Source organism: Syngnathus floridae, chromosome 4 (assembly GCF_059516105.1).
Source record: "Syngnathus floridae isolate MCC-2025c chromosome 4, RoL_Sflo_1.0, whole genome shotgun sequence".
Taxonomy (NCBI): Eukaryota; Metazoa; Chordata; class Actinopteri; order Syngnathiformes; family Syngnathidae; genus Syngnathus; species Syngnathus floridae.
In genome coordinates, this window is record NC_142416.1 from 16,819,528 (window position 1) to 16,839,288 (window position 19,761).

General features: G+C 40.9%; 2 protein-coding genes across 3 annotated transcripts in view; both read right to left on the bottom strand.

Annotated features, from left to right (window-relative positions):
* The window catches only part of usp43a (ubiquitin specific peptidase 43a), a 29,287-nt gene extending 19,512 nt beyond the window's left edge, over positions 1 to 9,775 (bottom strand). The window contains exons 1-2 of the mRNA XM_088372453.1: positions 8,932 to 9,775; positions 3,745 to 3,906 (exon numbers count right to left, since the gene is read on the bottom strand). Coding sequence (XP_088228579.1) covers positions 3,745 to 3,906; positions 8,932 to 9,525 — 756 coding nt within the window. The 5' untranslated portion in view covers positions 9,526 to 9,775. The remainder of the gene's footprint in view (positions 1 to 3,744; positions 3,907 to 8,931) is intronic.
* A 1,473-nt stretch (positions 9,776 to 11,248) lies between these two features.
* Positions 11,249 to 19,617, bottom strand: cfap52 (cilia and flagella associated protein 52). 2 transcript variants are annotated; one of them, XM_088372458.1, is made up of 15 exons: positions 19,467 to 19,617; positions 18,874 to 18,938; positions 18,311 to 18,510; positions 17,941 to 18,077; positions 17,627 to 17,755; positions 17,332 to 17,428; positions 16,966 to 17,082; positions 16,795 to 16,895; positions 16,517 to 16,687; positions 15,654 to 15,802; positions 15,417 to 15,562; positions 15,069 to 15,220; positions 14,537 to 14,642; positions 12,264 to 12,375; positions 11,249 to 11,556 (listed from the first exon to the last, which is right to left on the bottom strand). In XM_088372458.1, the coding sequence occupies exons 2-15, from the start codon at positions 18,932 to 18,934 to the stop codon at positions 11,372 to 11,374; spliced, it is 1,863 nt and encodes a 620-aa protein (XP_088228584.1). In that variant the 5' UTR covers positions 18,935 to 18,938; positions 19,467 to 19,617; the 3' UTR covers positions 11,249 to 11,371. The 2 variants fall into 2 exon arrangements, with proteins under 2 accessions (XP_088228584.1, XP_088228585.1); XM_088372459.1 differs by lacking the exon at positions 19,467 to 19,617 and adding an exon at positions 19,322 to 19,369.
* Between the last annotated feature and the right edge of the window lie 144 nt (positions 19,618 to 19,761).

Below are 19,761 nucleotides of genomic sequence, written 5' to 3' on the forward strand. Positions count from 1 at the left end.
ATTAAGAGTAATTACATTTACAGGAATGACGGAAAAAAATGCCAATACCATCTTACAGCTAGAACAATCTGCTCTAAAAATATAAATTTTGGGGATTTTTGCTACCCAAATTGCTCCATCTCTCTTTTCATCTGAGTCGACATATTAAATTTTTCATATCTGCCAGTCGTGTTAGCCTTTGACCACATAGGACAAAAACGCAAAGCCCACATTTGCTTCCATCCTGTAGAGCCGTAAGCGGCAAAGTTGATGGTCTGAAGAGAAGCACTCAGTCAGTCATCCCTCACTGGCTGATAAGTCAAGACATTACGGCAAAAAAAAAAAGGAGGCTTGGGAAAAAAAGATACTTGAATAAGCTAAGTGAATCTTGGATGAAGCCAGAGGGCAGAAATGTACGCCGGGAGTAATATCACAAAGCTCAAATGCTATTTGAAAGTTTCTTTCAGACTTGTCCTGGTTTAATCCCTTAAGAAGAGGCTAGGAGGGCAACTGGGGAGGGGAATTACGTGACCTGTCCATTCCAACCATGATAAAAAAAAGGAGATAAAATCACTTTCTTCTATCGCTCTTCCGTGTCACTCGTGTTGTAAATATGAACGCCGGTTCAAAATGTTCATTTATTATAACGGCAAGAGACTTTTTGAAAGTGAGGGTGACCAGAAAGAAAAGAAAAAAAAGGAATGTCTTGGTTGTCTCTCTGAACTGTTTTCAATCTCCATTTGCAGGAATGTGTGGCATCTAGCAAATGCCACAAGCTGTTAAAATCAATTCACTAGCCAAGTGAGGCGGGTTTATGCTTCTTTGACTTAACCTGTCCAAGACATTGGCGACTGGGCATTAGCTCGCTTGATGGATGGAGCGCATTTTATAGCAAGAGCGCTGTCGGCAGTCAAAATCAAGGTACATGTCTTTTTAAACACGTTCACTGCCGTTGGCGGCTAAAAAAAAAAAGGACATTATTTTTAAAAATACAATTTTGTTAATATTAAATACGCTCGATTTCACAGTTTGTTTGTGAACCGGGCACATTTACAGAGTTCAAATATTAGCGGTGGGATATACATAACAATGGCGCTTGTCAGCTGACTTGTATTATTCATCGACATTTGCCTTCTCGCCGTTCCCTCCCCCGGAGAACACGTGGCAAACTCTCATGGAGAGCTATCAAACTCACTATTTCTGTCCAAGTCGATAAAAGGCCTCGCTGGCTGGCTGGCTGCCTCAACGGCGGGTTTTTTTCTCACTGACCCGATTTCAAAGTCTTCGCAGTCACCACTTCATCCCGTCACAGTTAACCCCCCCGCGGCATAAAAGGGCCAAAGCACTATCGACATTTAAAACGGAATGATGCATACATAATGGCAGGACGCTGGTGTGGTGTCGCACCGGCAAACCACAGAGCTGTCGGTGGGATGAGATGAAGCAGTTTTCAAATTCGCTCATTTGAAATAGAACTCACGCTGGACCTGAGGCTGAATGTAACTCGTTTCGGTGCTCACATTGTGGGCGCTCACTGTCAAACAAAAATCCAACATTTTATGCTCTTTTCTCTAACAAATATCAGGATATGTTTTTCCCCTTTTTTTCTTCCTCCCTTTTTTCTAAGAACCATTTGAGGCTTTCAAGGTTGCAGTTGAGCCAAATGTATTTTTTAAAACGGAAATAACACAAAGTACAGAGCAGACATCAGTCAAGGCCAAACAAACATGTCTGACTTGTTTGATAAAAACATCCTGACAAAACAACTCCCAGTCCCATTCCAGTCCAGTAGGTGGCAGTACTTCATTTGTTTATTCTTTTTGAGAGGGGGAAGTAACTGAAATAATGTGGTTGCACACGGGAATACTCGAACCAGCATTTTTCCATATGCGACCTTTATTGGAAAAATATTAAAAACATTTCTGACTAAACCGCAATTAGCTTTAGCAATCGGTGTCAAAGAAGTAGGAATCAATCCGAAGCTGTCTGCGCAGGAGTCAATTTTATGTTTTACTTTCATACTTTTTTATGTCAATGGAAAAAAAAACCATTTGTATCATTGAGAAACTACTTAAAAAAAAATCACTTGATATTCATCCAATTTAGCTTTTAACAATTTAGAGAGTAGCAAAAATAACAAAGTGTACACAAAACCGTAACTGCGTTGTTGTCTGACTTAAGCCTGCTGAAGAATGCCACAAATGAGCTGCTGGGCAAACAAAGGGAGAGAAAGCCAGCCGGTTTAGCAAGATCCCATTGGAAGGCCTTACCGAATTGTCTTTGTTTGTTACGTAATATCGCTTTGCCCGAGTTGTGAAATAGGTGGCGCCAGGTGCAAGACGTGTACCGCGTGCACAGCCTAATGCAATCCAGCACTGAACCAACACACATCAGTGGCACACTTTACTAAATCCGCCTTTCAGTCATCGGGTGATGATAGCGTGTCTTTGATGGATGGTGATGGGGTAGTGAATTAAAATGTCAACAGTGAGCAGTGACAATATGAGAAAATTATAGATATCGATCACAACAAAATCACAGCCTAGCTGAGTCACCCTAGTGGGGTTTCAAATCAATCATTACATCCATGGCCCCATTTATCTTTTCGGCTCATCACATTCAGGCTCGGCTGGAACCGATCCCGGCACGCTTTGGCAGAGAGGTCGCCGAACGCCTACCCGGACCGGTCAGCCATCGATAGAAAGCCGATAAACACTTTTGTTACCCAGTCTTGGTCACCAGCACAATTTAATGCCTTTTGATCAACCAGGGAATTTGAAACAATCGTTGGCTCACATCCCCAGAGAAATACCTAAAGAATGGAATCGATTTTGGGTGTTCTCATCCGAGTGAAAGCGTTTGCCTTTTACAGGAAAAAAAAAAAAAAACGTTTTATATGCACTATTAAAAACTATTTTAATCTAGGCACCATGCAACTCTACCAATTTACTTGAAAATTTCACACTGTAAAAATAAATGAGAATCATTTCGAGCTGTTTTGATTTATTTCATTCATTTCTACCAAATGCACATATTGGAAAATATTTAGTCAACAGCCCAGCTAGCCCTAGCGTGTAGCAAATAAAGGTTACAGGCACATTGCTAATGTTTACCCATAGCACTCAGAATGAGGGTCCAAAACTGGAGTCCAAACATTGTCCGATTATCGACAGAAATCTGACAATGAGACTATTGTATGATACAATAAAATCTGTTTAAAAGCGGATCAACATTGAGGGGGGGGGGGATCAGAGATGATCCCAACTATGAAAAGCTGGTCGCTGCCTGGTGGATTTATTATACTGGCAGCCCAATGAGAGCCGCGGCCTTAAGATGTTTATTTGGCACAAAGAATGCTCTCAGGCAGAATAGATGCCATGAATAGGAAAAAGACTAGCTTGTATTAACGAGACGCAATGCTTCTCAAGCGTGCTCCGAGTCTGTTTTTTTTTTATCCCCCCACCGACAAGCCCACTTACAGGATAAAACGACATTGACCTCCTCTCCAATCGACAGCGTGGTGCTACAAAAGATAAATATTATTATATATAATCGGCTCATATCGTGGTAAAAAGGTCCCAATGTCAAGATGTGTCTGGCCTACTCATTTGCTCCATTAGGTTGAGCTAGCCTTAAAGTTCAAGGTTAAGAGATGGAAATTCTGCAGACATGGCCAGCATAGAAACAACGGAAGACACTTCCGCTATTAGCTTATTGCAAAAGCATTTCATACAAACACAAATTCGGATTTCAAATCGGACTCACCTTGACGTTGGCTTTGGCGTTGTTGCTACTGCTGCTGCTACTGTTGTTGTTGTTTGGGTTTTTGGCGTCTTCATGAACTCTGTCCAAAAGCCAGAGAAGAAACTCCAGGGCATCGTGTTGCGAGTTGCCCCGAAATTGAGAGCCGTATTTGGCTACAATGCTCTGGAAAACAAAAACGTCATGACCAAGTCAATCAATGTCGGCAAATCGTTGTTTCAAGCCGAGACCGACCTATGCTTTGGAGTATCGTGATTTCCGGACTTTTGGTTAAAAAGCTAACTCCAGGTAGCGACAGTGATTAATTGGCATTCTCCTGGGATTGACATGAACTTGGAAAAAGGTAAGAGGATAAATGCAGTAAGGAAAGAGAACAAGGAACCAAACACTTGATGGGACTCCAAATTGTCTCCACTGTACTACAAACCCCCCAAAAAAATAAAAATCTAAAATCCAATTGCATTAACCAAGAGACTAAATTATTATTTTCATTTTTGTCAAGCTACTGTGGTCATTGAAATTATTCAAAAAGGGGAATGAATTAAGATTATGTTAACCCAACACAAATACATTTCCGACGATCCAACGAGAGTATGTCCGGTGGAATCACAGTGTGGTCGTGTACAATCTTTGTTTTTCGGCTGGTCAGACAAACTTAAGTCCTGGACTCCACGGGTGTTGAGTCGCAGTTGCTTCCAGCCTAAGCGAGACCATCTGGTGTGCCTGTGATAGAACACTGTGTGAGTTTTATTAGCCGTATTGAAAACGGGCAAAACAGATGGAAGATGGAATCGTTTTTTCGTCAAATTAGTACAAACCCGATGGGAACACACGAGATGAGAGCGCCATCACCAGTGTGGGGAGAGGGATGGGGGGAGTTCTCTTTAGTGCCCTCATCATTTTCCTCACTTGCAATTTGGGCCTTGGTTCATTGAGAGTTCACACTGCCATCTCGAACACAATGTGCACACAAATGAAGAAATATTTGCCTTTTTTTGGAGTCTCAACAACAGAAAATGGGCCTTCTACCCAAAATGTCATTCTGACATTGACTATTTACACAACTAGTAGTCATCCATCTCTGTTACGACTAATAATACCTTGGAAGGTGTCACCCCATGCCATGTCAGAGCTGTTTATGGTTATATCGTATATACTGTATACAGTAGAACATCACACTGACACACAATGGGTACACAAATTTGTTGGCTTCTGGGCTAGTATTAGAGATATCAATATAGATAAGGTATACTGGAGTGTAACAAGCCCGAATTTATTCATACCCCAAGGTAGCTATCTACCTAGCTTGTTAGCTCGCTTGCTAAGTAGCTAGCAAGATAGTTTAATATATAATAGTAGTTTAATTTAACCCGTGAAAGAAATATGCCCAAAAATGTGGGGATAAATAAATAAAAATAAATAGGAAAAAAAGGGTGTAATTAAAGTGGTCTTTAAAAGACCTAATATAAATTTTTGGGGAATGCGGGAGGAAGCCAGCGTGCTTGGATTAGAGCCACGCAGTGATAAGCGGAGATTTTAACCCAGAACCTTGTGACTGTAGGCTAGACTTGCTCACCACTCGTACATTGTGCTGCCCATCCAAATGATTTCAGACATCACTTGTCCCTCCAGCTTTTGCAACATGTGCTTAACAAATTGAAAAAACAAGTAATTATACTGGGAAAAATTCTCACAACACCATCTGTTCTGTTCCATTACAAAAGAAAAAAAACAAAAAACAATCAGGCTTCACAGAGCAGGTGGCTTGTATCCACCACTAAGATTAGCGTGTGCAAACATTGTAAACATCTTCAGTCATGAGAGGTCCTTGAAGGAGAGGGGAGGCAGGATGAGACAAACAATCCATCAGTGTTGGCCCACGTCACTGTCACACACCTCCCATACCCTCCTCCCAAAACAAAGGAGACCACTTCAAACACCTCTCTTCATCTCCTTGCCTGAGCTCCTCGAGCCCCGACGAGCCGCGGCCCTTCAAACGTGAAAAAGATGAATCCGCGCACCCTCTCGTCAAAGCAACACTCACAAGAAGTGCCTGTGTTGTTAAAAAAAAATAAAAAATCTTTGTGCCCGCCGGAGGTAAGCCGCGAGCTATGTTTTCAAGTCCTATTAATATACGCCGGCACTGAATGGACCATGTTGACCATTTAGGAACTTTTAGATACAAGTCTGAAACAGCATGCCATATTTCAGCACATGGAGAACTCAGGAATTCTCAAGCCGTGTCGCCTCGAAATCAAGAGCGGTTTTGGCGCATAAATTTTACACTTGAGGAATTCGGGAGGGATGTTGCGCTAACAAGCAGCTTTCACGGATGCCTGAACTTTCTTTACTATGGAGACAGGACAGGGAGGACGGGCATTTTTATTTACAAGCTCTCCTCCTCTTAGTGTACACCACTGGAGACATCTCAGCATGCCCCCCCCCCCGCCTCGTCCTCATCTTCTAGGCAGGCTTCACTTGCTCCCTCCAGCTTGACTCTGTGTGTGAGCAGACACACACAAAATCACTGTGTCCGTAAAAATGGGCGAGGTCGGGCAAGAAAGGGGAAATGAAGGACATGTTTTCTTAAACCATACAGAAGAAAGACCCCGGCGGGTGCCCCAGCGATCAAGCCAAAATATCCATCTTGGTGTGGGGCAAGACATGAGTCATGCACCGGCGCAAATGAAATCATTTTATTCTTGGAATAAGACGACAATTCCATCTGGGAAATCTTCCACATCCTTGATCATCCTTTATTGTAGCTTGGCGTAATGAAAAGATCAAGTGGCTGCCCCCATTCAGGCATTAAGAACAGGAGGTAATAGAAGTGAGTCACAGTAAGCACCATTTTGTCACAGTGCTTTAAATGAGGTGCACCACCAAGGTGACAGAGGAAGAAATAAAGATTTTTTATACTTGCTCATCAGACAGCAATTCCTCAAAACCTCCAAAGTCCAACACATTCAAAATGTGTACATTGTCAAATACCTGTTTAATGGAGAATATAAGTGCTGGGGGGACAAAAAAGCTAAGGAAAATGTTAAAATCATGTATACAATAGTGGAATTTGTTTACCATGGAACACCTCCATTGTTGAGGATTATTCAATTTAAAATCCAGAGAACATCTGGCTCTCGTGGAACTAATTGTGTACAATGGAGTGTCCAGCGTATATCCGACATATTCCTCCTCCCACACCTAAGCGATTCTGTTTTGGTGAGAGAACTGGTTTGCTGTCATCCAATAATCCCAGAGGGAGAGGGGGCGGCATTTTCAGAGGCCGAACAAGACGAGCATTCCGTTGCGTTACTTTTTAAACGGACTTGATCTTAAAAAAGTCCCGTTGTGTTATGTACTGAGAAGGCTGGAGTTGATAAATGCGAGTGTCTTCTCTCGCCACATTACTGCCGAGGAATGTTGTCTAACCACCTCGGCGTGCCGGTGAGCGGCGCAGGTGAGTCGGGCCAAAACGACACACTCGGTTGTGTAAATTACTCACAGCAATGCAAACGAGTTCCGTCATAAAACATCACGTGAACAGCATCATGTGACCAAGCGTCGCCGTTGTAACATGACCTATGTACTGTGCTTCTGAACAAGTAAATAGGGCAGAGGAAGTTGACAATAACAAAACTAAATTTGCCTCGATTTGAATTGGATTAATAATTCAGAACTTTGATGGGATGGATGGATATTTATTGAAGACTCAGGAAAATGTGTTTATGGATGGATGGATAGATGTTTTTGCAGCACACTGTATCCCTGCGGTGCCTTTAAACGCACAATTTTGTCAGGTCATAGCCAATTAGTACTTTTTTGCTTCGGTGAAGACTTATGGTCTTGAGAGTCACAACGGAATGCATCTACCTTTAAGATTAGAACTGTCTCATTTTCTGTACAGAGTGGAAATAATCTACAGGGAGCCCAGTGCTTTGGGGTTCTCTAATGGTCCCTTTACCTCTTTCTTCAGGTAGTGACCATCCCTCTAATAAACACTGAGCCCCAATTAGCTTTGTTGCGTACTTATAAAAAATAAATACCTCCCTCAACCCCCCATATGAAAGAAAAAAAAGAGCTGTAATTATTTCATGCGTAGACACTTTTGTCATCCCCTTTATACTCTCGTGCTAATAAAAACAGCAGCACCTATCCTACATTAACCGTTTTTTTTTGGGGGGGGGGATGATGCTACGGTGGCCCCGTCACAATACGATGCATTAGGTTCTAATGATAATCTTATATTTAGCATCCTAATACTGTAAGCCTTTAAAAAAATATTACTTCCGAAAAGTATGCCTGCATTTGAGTGAATAAGCTTTACCTGTTGATAATATTTACTTGGAATACCCTGAAGATGAGCAACAGCCATTAATGCACAAACTTGACATTAAATTATGACAGTTGCTTAGCTGCCTAGAGACCCACTGCTTCCATTTGACTGGCCTTGGCTTACAAGTGCACATGAAATGGCCGATTAATCACTTAATGGCAAGTTAATGACACACGACGTAGGCGAGCTTTTTACAGCCGCAGGCCCTCAGGCCCTGCTGTGCCTGTATCGCTGACTGCCCTGACAACTTGACTCCAATTAATATTTAAGTGTAAGCACTATTAACGAACACACATACTGATGGGAAATTAAATCCTAATAAGCGACATGTTTCTCGTGGGATAGTACGTACACTTCTCTGTATTTTAGATATAAAATACCATGAAGCGCTTTTGCAACCATGGCTAACAGGTTCTTGGGATCATTAATAACGAATAAAGTTATTAGGCTAATTGTATAAAATGCTGAAAGATATGTTTATTTTCATGAATAATAAAATGATGAAAGTAGATTGGCAAGCGATTAAAAAGATTTTAGGAATTAAACAAAAATCATTTCTCGTGTTCAGCCATCTTTGTTTACATTGGGCTGAACACGGTTCCAATCCGAGTCGAAAAATCCCGATTTCAAAAATGTCGGGAATGCAATACAAGTTTAAGGTGATACTGGTGACTTCCGGCTTTGACCACGCCCATTAGCCACTCCCCTTCCAGCCCGACGCACCTGTGGAGTCTCGTGCCGACTGGGCATACTAAAGATGGAGGATAATATATAATGTAATAAAAGGTACACAAAGCAAACTACGATTGTGTGAAAAGTTCAAATGTGTGAAAATTAGAATTAGAGACACTAGTCACCTTAAAATCTACGGAGAGCTGAGGCGTGTACTCCAGCGTCCATAGGGCTCGAACCAGCGACGCCAGCTGCTCGGTCACCTCACCCCTGGCGGCCTCGCCGTTCACCCTCCGGGCCGACTCGTTCGGCTTGTACTGCTCCAGTCCGAGGTACTCGGCCAGCAGGTCGGTGTTGCTGAGGCACTGCACCACGGCGTTCATGAAGCAGGTGTTCCCGTGGTTCTTGAGCCCCAGGGCGCCGGGGGTTTTGTCGCCGTAGCACCACGACAGCCGCTCCTTGACCGAGCCGTGGGACGACAGCGTGGCGCTCTTCTTCACGACGCAGTCCTTCGGGACGCCCGCAAGGGCTTCGTCTTTAAAGCCGCCGGTGTCGCTTCGACCGAAGCCGCCGTCGTCGTCCTCCTCCCCGGGCTCCGGCGGCCGTCCCTCGCCGAAGTGCGCCAAAGTGCTCAAAGTTTTAAGAATCCTGCCCATGAAATGACTGAAAGAACGAAGAGATTTCCGACGGCTGAACACGCCGCTCCGGTGCTTCTTCTCTTTCCGCTTGGTCGTTTTGGCTTTCATGGTTTTTCGCGCCTTCTCCTTGCGGGGATCCATGGCTGCGCCTGCCTGCACCTGACAGGAGGAACACTCGCTGTAGTATGGAGGAGGAGGAAGAGGCGCACCTGTCTGCCGGACAGTCTAGTCTTCCTCCTCCTCTTCCTCCTCCAGCTCCTCCCGCCTTTCTTTAAACATCACCGCCGCCAGACTGGCACCGAACCCGGACCGGGTAAACCTGAGGTTAGCTCGTCGCTTCGAGTGGCCGCCTCATTCTTCGTGCCACACTTGACGACTACTTGTGACGCTAACTATCCTTCCTCCCGCCCTGATAGTAAAAACAATTCCCGCCCCCCACAACCCACCCGGGAAACAAAATAAACACGCGTCGGCCTTTACATTAGGTACACCTGCCATTGTTGTCCAATGTGTGATTCGTCACGTGACCACGCTCGATTGGAATTGCATTAAAAAATCCCCAAATTTTTATATCCATATTTTGTTATTCGTTGAGAAACTCACCTATTTGCTTTTTTGTTTCTCAAACCAAAGCTTTGCCTGACTCCTGAATGTGAATGTGTTGGTGTCAAGGAAGTGAATTGAGGAACTGCTGTTCAGAACATGGTTATTGATTTACGAAGGCCGACAAAATAGATGAAAATTAAATTGAAAAAATACATAAAGAAATTAAAAATGGTTGAAAAACAACTATGAAAAGTGATTTATTTTTAAATAAATAAAATGAAGAGTAAATGGGGACAATGTCTTTAATTTTTCATCTTTGTTCATTAATTTCACACATTAATTCACCTTACGGACTTAAAAACTGTTTAGACAGAGAATTTTGTTTATTTTTTTCTACTGACAAGAAAACTGGCATTTACATGGGTGTGTAGACTTTTTATACCCACTGCATATTAAAAACAAAAACTTTGAAGTTGTGATATTAAATAGGCCAGCAGATGTGGATTCCAGACGGTGCTGTCTAAACCCAGATGGCCACTTAGAAGCACAATCTCCATCCGCGCAATTGTCAGTGTGAAACACCTTGTTGAAAACATACTCGACAACGGAGTCTATAAATAGCTTCGCTCACATTAAGGCTGCCGCTGCTGAAAAACTCCAGCAAATACATAAATGGAGCTTTTTGTGCACTTCTGGTTTGTCGACGGGGAGCCGGCATCTGCCTCGTTCTACTCCGATTCTAATCATTCGAGCCTTAATTTCACAGCTCACCGCCGCTCAAGATTCAATTTAGTGGGCCAGATATGCTGATTTATTACAAAAGATAGTCAGAGCCGACGTTTTCGTAATTTCCCTAATGCTCTTACTCTGCTATTGTTGGAAAACGCACAAAGGCTGTACACAATAAAAGGCCAAAGTATTAAATCTGACAAAAGTTTTTGAGGTTGCATTTCAAACATCCCTTGGCATCATTTTTTTATCGATTAATTAAAGTTTGGTTGATTTAATAGGGAATTTTTTTAAGCACGTCCTTTGCTCAACACTCAGTTTGCACTCGACCAAAACAAGAAAAATCTGAGCTCTGAGGAACTGTGATGTCATAATAATCAGTCGACAGCAAATGGCAAAATGGCCACCGTCTTCGGGATATAAAAATAGATTTTTCTTCATATTCCACAGACGCAATATTAATCAGAATATTCTTTAGACTAATGCTGAAGGGGGTCGCATTGAACATAAAAAATAAAATGTTTGACTTAACTTCTGTGTTGCTGTGTCAGCATGGGAGATGTTTATCGCCATATAAAACCAAGGGGAATAAAAAAAGTGGCTTTTATTTTATTTCATAAGTATCTTCTCTATTACTGATCAAATTGTATAAAAATGACCCTTATACAACAATGGAAGTGATTTGAGTGTTACTTGTCTGAGCTCGACGCGGTCAGTCACTCAAGAGTGGATGAGGAAATTTCCAGCGCATGACGGCTCCGTCCGCGCTGGTGCTGATAAGGGTACTGTTGTTACAGCAGACCTCCACGCTGGTGATTGTTCCTCCGTGAGCTTTTCCGACGTGGGTGACCGTACCGTCCATGTAGTCCCACACCCTCACCAGCTTGTCAACACCACCTGCCGGATAAAATCCATCAAATATTCATTTTGTTTGAACAAAAGATAATATCTCCATTTTTGACATGGCTACTCTCCAACTTGGATGTTTTGGGAACTAAATTAAAAATATTTGATGAACAACCTTGATGTTTGTGGTTTACGCTTCTGTTTTAGTTCGACTGTATCGCCATTGGCGGCCATTTTTTAGTCACAGTACAATCACTAAGCAGTGGTAGTGTTAAGAATTAAACGATTAATCGAATCGAATATCGAATTCAGCGTTTCAGTTGAATCATCAAGTTGTCATTTAGAACCATTGTTTAACAAAATATTGTCCAAATCTTCTGACTTCAGGCTCTTATAAGATTGCGAACATTTGCTTTTACTTTGGGAAAACAATGACCATCCATCTTTCCTGTGTGATGTAATCTAGTATGTTTTAATCACTAAATTGTAGCAAAACAAAAATAATTGGCAATTTTTTAACACACTTTAACGCAACAAAAATTCTATACTATGATGGAATAATCCATTTTCAAAATATTTGATTGTGACAGCCAAGCAATTTGTGAATAGCTAAAAAGCTGTTGTCACCCTCGAAACTAAATTAGAGGGGAGGAAAAAAAAACACTCAACACAATTACTGTCTACATTTTCAATCACTGCGGCTCAAAGAGTAGCGAAGGGACGAGGCAGTGAGAAGCAGCTGCGTAATGGACCATTACCTGTCACAAAGTATCTGCCGTCATGAGAGATGTGCATGCAGTTGATGGCCGACGTCTCCCTGTCCTGAAGCTCTCTGATTGCTGTCCCGTCGTGCACGTCCCAGTAGACAATCTGAACAGGTAAATTGGAAGTTATTTATTTGACAGCGGCAAAAAAAAAAAAAAAAAAATGTTCTTTTAGACCCTTCTTAGTCTCATTGTTTTAAAATTCCGATTGCTTTTCCGATAACAGATAACACACATTAGCAACTGCATTGCCTTTGAATGATTTTTAATTCAAATTGTTTGGACACTACTCTGCATTAAATGTAAATAATTTAAGGAAAGAGGGGGAGCAATTGTTTATTTAACTGCAGATACATACGGCTATTTATTTCATGTACGACCCAAATTAGCGCTGTTGTCCTATTATTGTTACGTTATCAATAATTTAGTCAAATTTTCTACAAAAAAAAGTGACTATAGTGTCATTTTCTACCACGTGTCAGCCTGAATAAAAAATTAAAGCTCCAATTATACTCGCTAAACGGAAGCCAAAGTTAATCATCCCTGAGGCTTTGCAGCTGTACGACAAAAGTCTGACAAAAAACACGATTGTTGTTTGTGGTTATTTTTAGCACAGGTGACAAAAAACATTCAGGTGGTGCACATTGATGCATCCTTTTTGGTATTTGGGGCAAAGCTGATTATATAATTTAAAGAAATAGATGTTAGTCTGTTACTTTGATCATTCCAGCACCCACAAAGCAGAAACATGAAAAATATGTTGATAAAATCCGTCTGATTACTTGATTATCCGATATGATAATCGATAGGATAATCGATTTAAAGACAGTGTACCAACAAGTCCTCAAGTCAACCCCAAACATTTTGTCTTTTGTTTTCCCTCAGACTCTCGGCTCTTTCCAGTCACGACCTCTCCCTCCCTCATCTCATTTGAGCATCTTATTAGCGATGCTGCCTGTGTGACTTTCCTTGCTCCATCTGTGTTCTCAGGGGGAAAACCGGGCCTCAGTCCAAATCCGACCCACGCATATGAGCATATCTAAAGGTGGTAATACATTTCTGACCACAACCACAGACTACACCCAGGGACTGATCAATCTCAATCGATCGATGAATTAGATATGTCTGCGTAAGACTGTTCACGCCCACAACGGTGCAGAACCTCTTCTGTCAACCTCTAGTCAACTCCATCCAAATTATTCATGACCAGGATCAGAGTAGTAAGCGATTCTGTGATTCTGCGTTTAACTCGTTTCCGAAGTTCCTGCGTGGTGGAGAAACATCTGGGCTCAATTCTAGTAATAACAATAATCAACAGGACAGATCTCACACCTCTTTGGTAGATTTCGAGAGAGTTGACCTAAGCGGGCCACAGACAGAGTGCCTGTGTCTTGGGATGAGCAGATGGTGGATTTGGCTGGCGCTAGGCTGGCGTCGGCACATCCGCATGCAGGAAGGCAAGAGCGCTGCTATGCATGCATCTTTCCTCACAGTCTTATTAATCAGCGCAAGTTATCGTCACCTTTCGGCAGGGGTGGGAAGTAAGAAATATTTCGTTACTGTGTTTCAATTGATTGATCTGGATTTTTTTTTTCTGATGAGTTTATTTTTACAGTCGATAAATGAGGGATAGTGACAAAAAACTGCCAAGAATAGCAAAAACCTGCGAGTAATTGATCCGCTAGCCCTCAACAACAACAAATATAAAACATTAAACGTGACTGGTCAAAGGGGAAGTCAAGTTTTGATAGCAACGCTAGCTAGCTCCCGAACAACGTGACACTCTCATAGTCAAAATCAATTTTTACTTTTGTCTATTTTAAACTCTATATTTCGGTTACTTCTATTTCTCTTGACATGTCTGATGAGAGGAGTGTGTGTTCATGGTTAACGTGAGGATGAAGTACACACATATATTAAGCAAACAAGGACGAAGTCGGCCTAATTACGACGAACCCAGAATACACAACGGGCTTCGCAAACTAATTTGGGGTTTTGTGTGTGTGTGTGTTGTGCAAGTGGTCACCGTGGGAGGCCACGCTAATCGTGGCACAGCACCAGGCTTCTTGCTTCTGCTCGGCTCAGCGAGTGGAAAATATCATGATGCAATCACAGGACATTTAGATTAGCCGGTGTCTTTATCAACCCCCCCCCCCCAAGACGGATTTATTTCTGTCTTAAGGTGACATGTTGTGGCTGAAAATTGGAAAATGACAAAATGAAGCAGTCCACCGCTAAACATTGAGAGGGAGAGGAAAATAACCAACCCTTCTGTCGGTGCCGCTGGTGACAATCTGGTGCTCTTCAGGATGGTAGCACACGGTCTTGAACGAGGAATTTTTAGTAATTATCTTGCGAATCCGCACAAATTTCCTACACAAAGATTCAAAAGAACATTTGTTGGTTTTCTAGATTGAAAAAATACATGCAGACTATTTACCTGCTTTCTTATCTATAACTTCCTTGATTTCTTTTTTGTACTTTAGAATAAAAACAATATTACAGCAATAAATAATATAAATAGTAACTACTTGCTCAACTTTTTGTAGAGAAGAAAAATGCCACGCTAAATTGCACGACGTAGTAAATAAATAGAATGCAAACAATTTTAAGCTTCATTTCAATGGACACTGTGCTACAACTTTGGTGTGATCATCATACCCACCAGGGGGCAGTATAATAGTATACACAGCAGCAGTCACAGCTAAGCTTATTCAACTGCAGTAGTTGTTTTTCACAAAAACTGGAGAAAATATTCACGTGCGTTCCTCAGTGTTGTTTGGTTGTGAGGCAACTCACACAATGTCCCAGATGATGCAGGTTCCATCCATGCTAGCTGTGACAGATTCCTTGTCATCGCTCCTGATCTGGACACACCTGACAGTGGCTTTGTGCTCCGTCAAGAAGGCAAGCCGTCGTTGGCCGTGCTTCAGCAGCTCCCAAACGCAAACCTAGAGTAGATTCGGGAAACACGGGTATTACATCACTTGAGGTAAACCTTGGGTCAACACGTCGATTAGGGTGTGTGATAATTAAATTGTTGGTCTTGAGTAAATTAGGTTCTCCCATTTTTGGTCAGAATCCTGTGTTATGTGTGAATTTTTTCTACTGCTAATCTCGGTCGTACCATCTTCACGCAAGACTGACCGTTCCATCCTGCCCCCCGCTGACAATGCTTTTGCAGTCCCTGGACCCCTTGAGGGCTGACACGCCGTTTCGGTGCGCGTTGTGAATGACGAGCATGAGGCGGCCACTCTGCGGGGCGAATATGCGGATCTTCCCGTCGTTCCATCCTGTGAAGATAAAAAAATATATATATATGTGCCTTGACTTGAATAATAACGATTCATTCAATGTCACATTCACACTTGTTTTGAGTCCTACCAGTGATGATGCTGTGTCCGTCAATCATCAGGTGCACAGTGTTACAGGTAAGGCAAGGTTCTGGGATTCTCAGCAGCGCTTTGGACTTGTCTATGTGCCACACCCTGATGTCCTCCTCTGAGGCGGTGGCAAATAACTCAGAGGAGCCACTGACAAAAAGCAAAATAATGCAGAGATGAACATCTATAATTGGGTATTTATTTATGTATTGCATTCTATATTTATGGAAATCACTATAATAAACCTCGGTAAAAAGTCTTAAGTATAATAATTATAATACAAATTACATAAATATATATATATATATATAAAATAATTGATCATTTTAATTGACGCATATAAATTAGGGTTGCATGATGATAAATAATCGATATTTATAATTAAAAAAACATTATATCACTAAACTTAGTCATTAAAGTCAACTCTTTTTGCGATTATAATTCCAATTGTTGTTACCAGTATACATTTATCAATTGTACAGTTGTTATATGATATGATACAATATTATTTTCCTTCACATCATACCACATTATATAATTATATATACTATTACCGCATATATATTAATATGGTGCGACTATATTTCATTGCATCATTAAAAAAGAAAAAAAAGTGCACTTGGACTGTCCTCTAGTGGAGTTAGTGGGTACTGAACTCAATACAAAATAATTTTGAAAACCTTTTTTTCATTCACACAAATTGCGCTTGTACTTTCTGTACTTTGATAAGGAACAAAATTTCATTAGCAGTCTAACAGTTAATTCATTTAAAGTCCATTTGTTGTTCTTCTTATTGCAAATCTGAATGGATGCCAAATAAATAAGAGCTCATTGCTTTTTATTTATGACCCCCAAGCTACTCACAAAGCAATTGAGACATCCTTGACGGCGCCATGATGATTCGTGGACACGAGTTCGGCTTTGAAATCCTGCAGATGGAGGCAGTAGATCTCGGACGCGTCTGTGCCGACAAAAAACTGTTGGCCGTCATCTTTGAGAGCGATGGAGGTCACTCCATTGTTCATCTGCACATGTCTAATATAATGTGGGGAGGAGTCAGTGAATTTTGCGTCATTTTTATTTTCCTGTCAATAAAATTCCACTATACCGCTTATCAAATTATAGCGTGGACACTCATTCACCTGAGAGCCTTCAAGGTGGTCGTGGAGCAAAGTGTCAAGGTGCCAAATCCAGAACCGACAAGTAGTTCACCCGTACATAACGCCTTTAGGACAGTGACTCCCTGTGTATGTGAGCAACGGAAACATGAAAAATGAAATTCCACCAATTAGACATATTGTCGGGATACTCACCAGGCTGTGTTTGGTTTTAACTGGACCATAGTCGCTCAGATACTTTGTCTTGGTGTTAATTTTTAAGATGTCTCCACTGGAAGTACCACAAAAAAAATACTCATCGTCGGGTGCGAACTGTGCGGGGGGGAGAAATGTCAGCGTGAGCGCTCATTCTGAATTCCAGACATCTCAGCAGACCCAGATATAGCCTGGCCAGTTTTAATTCTTCACAGTGAACCATTATAGGTTGGCCATTTTTAACACAGGCATGCTAATGTTGGCTAGGGGCGGACTTGTATTTGTTTTTCAGGATAATATCGTTACAGGCAGAAAGCAATTTTTTTTTTTGTCTCAATTTTGTCCTCTTAAATTGTGGTCACATACCTCAATGCACTTTACTGTCCTCTTCAGCTTACGCAGTTCACAGTCTGTAGGTTTAATCTTGTTGGTTTCATCCATCTCCCAAAGCTGCAAGGTTGCCCTGCAAAATTCAGTATATTGTTTTTTTTTTTATTACTAATATTCAGTTGAGGTGCCAAACAGCTACAATATCCAGAGTAAAGTGGCACTTTCTTGCAAATAATGAAGCGATTCATATGTGTATTGATAAATTCAAAATATTTTAGATTTTTTTGAGACAGACAAGTTGTGAACATTTAAGAAAAAATGGTTTACCCACCTGCCAGCAGAGACAAAAATGTTGTCATTGGTGTTAGAGTACTTGACGACGAGGCGGTGACATAAACTCAAAGGAAGCGCTGGAGCCGAACTAATGGCCTGCTTGGTCGCGAGGTTCCATAAAAGTATTCTGTGAAAAAAAAAAAATGTCAGGATGTAATATCCTGTGGTGGGCTTCAAAATTTGCCCAAAACTTAGCTGTACAAACATTAGTTTATTTTTATTTTGCAGTACTTATTCAAACTCAAATTAATTGTTGGTCGTTAGAAATTTCTGCACAGACTTTTCCACTGGTAAAAAAAACATGAAATTTGCCTTCCATCGTCTTGGCCTCCGAGGGACACCAGATACTTGTCATTAGGAGAGAAAGCCAACGCTTCCACCTTGGATTCATGGATCAAAAAGCGAGTGTACAAGCTTCGCTTGGCGTAGTCCCAGACGATTATATCGGCCTAGGAAAATAACGAATAAAAAAGGAAATAAAAAAAAAAATTCTCAAGAAAATACTGAAAGATTTCTACACATCCTTGTGAGAGAGATTTCATTTCCTACTTTTTTTTTAGCCACAATAATGGGACATTTCATTTATATCATAAGAAAAATTAAATTTGAACAGGAATGTGTATTTTTTTTCAATCCACTGATGACTAGGTAGTGCTGAGGGATGGAAACATTTGAAGGTTACCTCAAAGTCATTGTAATTGATTTGTCCAGAAGCTATGTAGACTCCACTTTTGGACATGGAGACACAGGATACGTCACTGGTGTGACCATGCAGGAAGTGTCTCTTGTCATCTTTGATATGTGTGAGTACGACGGTGCATCCCAGAGGATAGATGAGATACTCTTTATCGGGATGAAGCCTCATGCCGAAATGCACTTGTCCTAAAATTGCACAAGAAGGTCAAAGATCATGCTGACTGACTTCCTATTGATTTTCATTTCAAAATATTGGGTTTCCCCATTTAAAATGATGTAAATTGAAATATTGTATTATCTGCAATGAGAGTGATATTTACACAAAAGTTGAATGGGATATTAGATACTGAATGATGCAATTCAAATAACTTAGAAGGAAGAATTTTGGACAAGTGGCAAACTAAGGATTTTTATCACCTTGTTTTAGACACCGTTTTTTGTCATTATTCTTTTAGCTATATGCTATGTATTTACCTAAGTGTCTGCTTGAGAACATTCATTCGTGGCATATAATTTAGTTATATTTTTTAAATTGTTTATATTACTTACCGTTGAAGCCGGAAACCGCCGCCAGTTCAAGTTGAGGAAAGATTTTTGGTTCCAGATCCATCTTGCTAAAATGTAAACAGTACAATGAGTTTGCAAAATTGCATATAAAATTATGTAGAGCTGTATAGTATAATAAAGATAATCAACAAAAATAAAACGTCTTGACTAAACAAAATATTCTTTCCCCAAGTGGATAACGTCTTCAGTCCATTGTCGTTTTTTAAATTATTTTTCACGCGTAAACTCGCTCAGTGTGACGTCACTAAAAATAAAGAGCCGATACAACCGACGTCATTGAAATTTATATTTATACAGACACTGCTAATTGATGATGTCAAATGTGTCCTTTGAAGACCACATGAACTACTACTAACGACATTAAAATGCAACACTTATATACCATAAATTGTTGCATTAATGATATAAACGTATAAAAAAAATCCTCTACCCCTTTAATGATCATAGTAATGTTGAAACGTCGTTGGCCGCGATATAAAATCCAGTTCCATTTTGTATGCGCAAATATTGCGGGTTAGTATAGCACTACAATTTGAACACAACCGACTGCAGTGCTAACTTGTTGCAAAACTTACCTTTTGACTTAGCAAAAGTCTGCACTTTAAAAAAAAGAACGACAAAATTGAAAACGTTTGATTTTACATCCTCGCGAATCTCGAACAAAAAGGTCGCTAACGTTGACCACTGTCCACTATAACAAACATACGTCGCCTAGCAACGGGCGACCCGCTAGCCCCGCCCCTTACGTCCCCATTCATTTTTATTTTTTTTATTTTTTATTATTATTAGGGTACTCTATTACAATTTTCAAATGGCAAAAACTGCATTTTTTGGGTGAGGAAAATGGCTTCAAATCAGTTAAACAGCTTT

Coding starts and splice junctions, on each gene's coding strand:
- cfap52 (XM_088372458.1), bottom strand. CDS start 18,934: ATGGATCTGGAACCAAAAATCTTTCCTCAACTTGAACTGGCGGCGGTT. Junction 17,756..17,940: donor GGAGGCCAAGACGATGGAAG/GCAAATTTCATG, acceptor TTTTTTTCACAG/AATACTTTTATGGAACCTCG. Junction 12,376..14,536: donor CCAGCGGCACCGACAGAAGG/GTTGGTTATTTT, acceptor TTACCTGTTCAG/ATTGTCTACTGGGACGTGCA.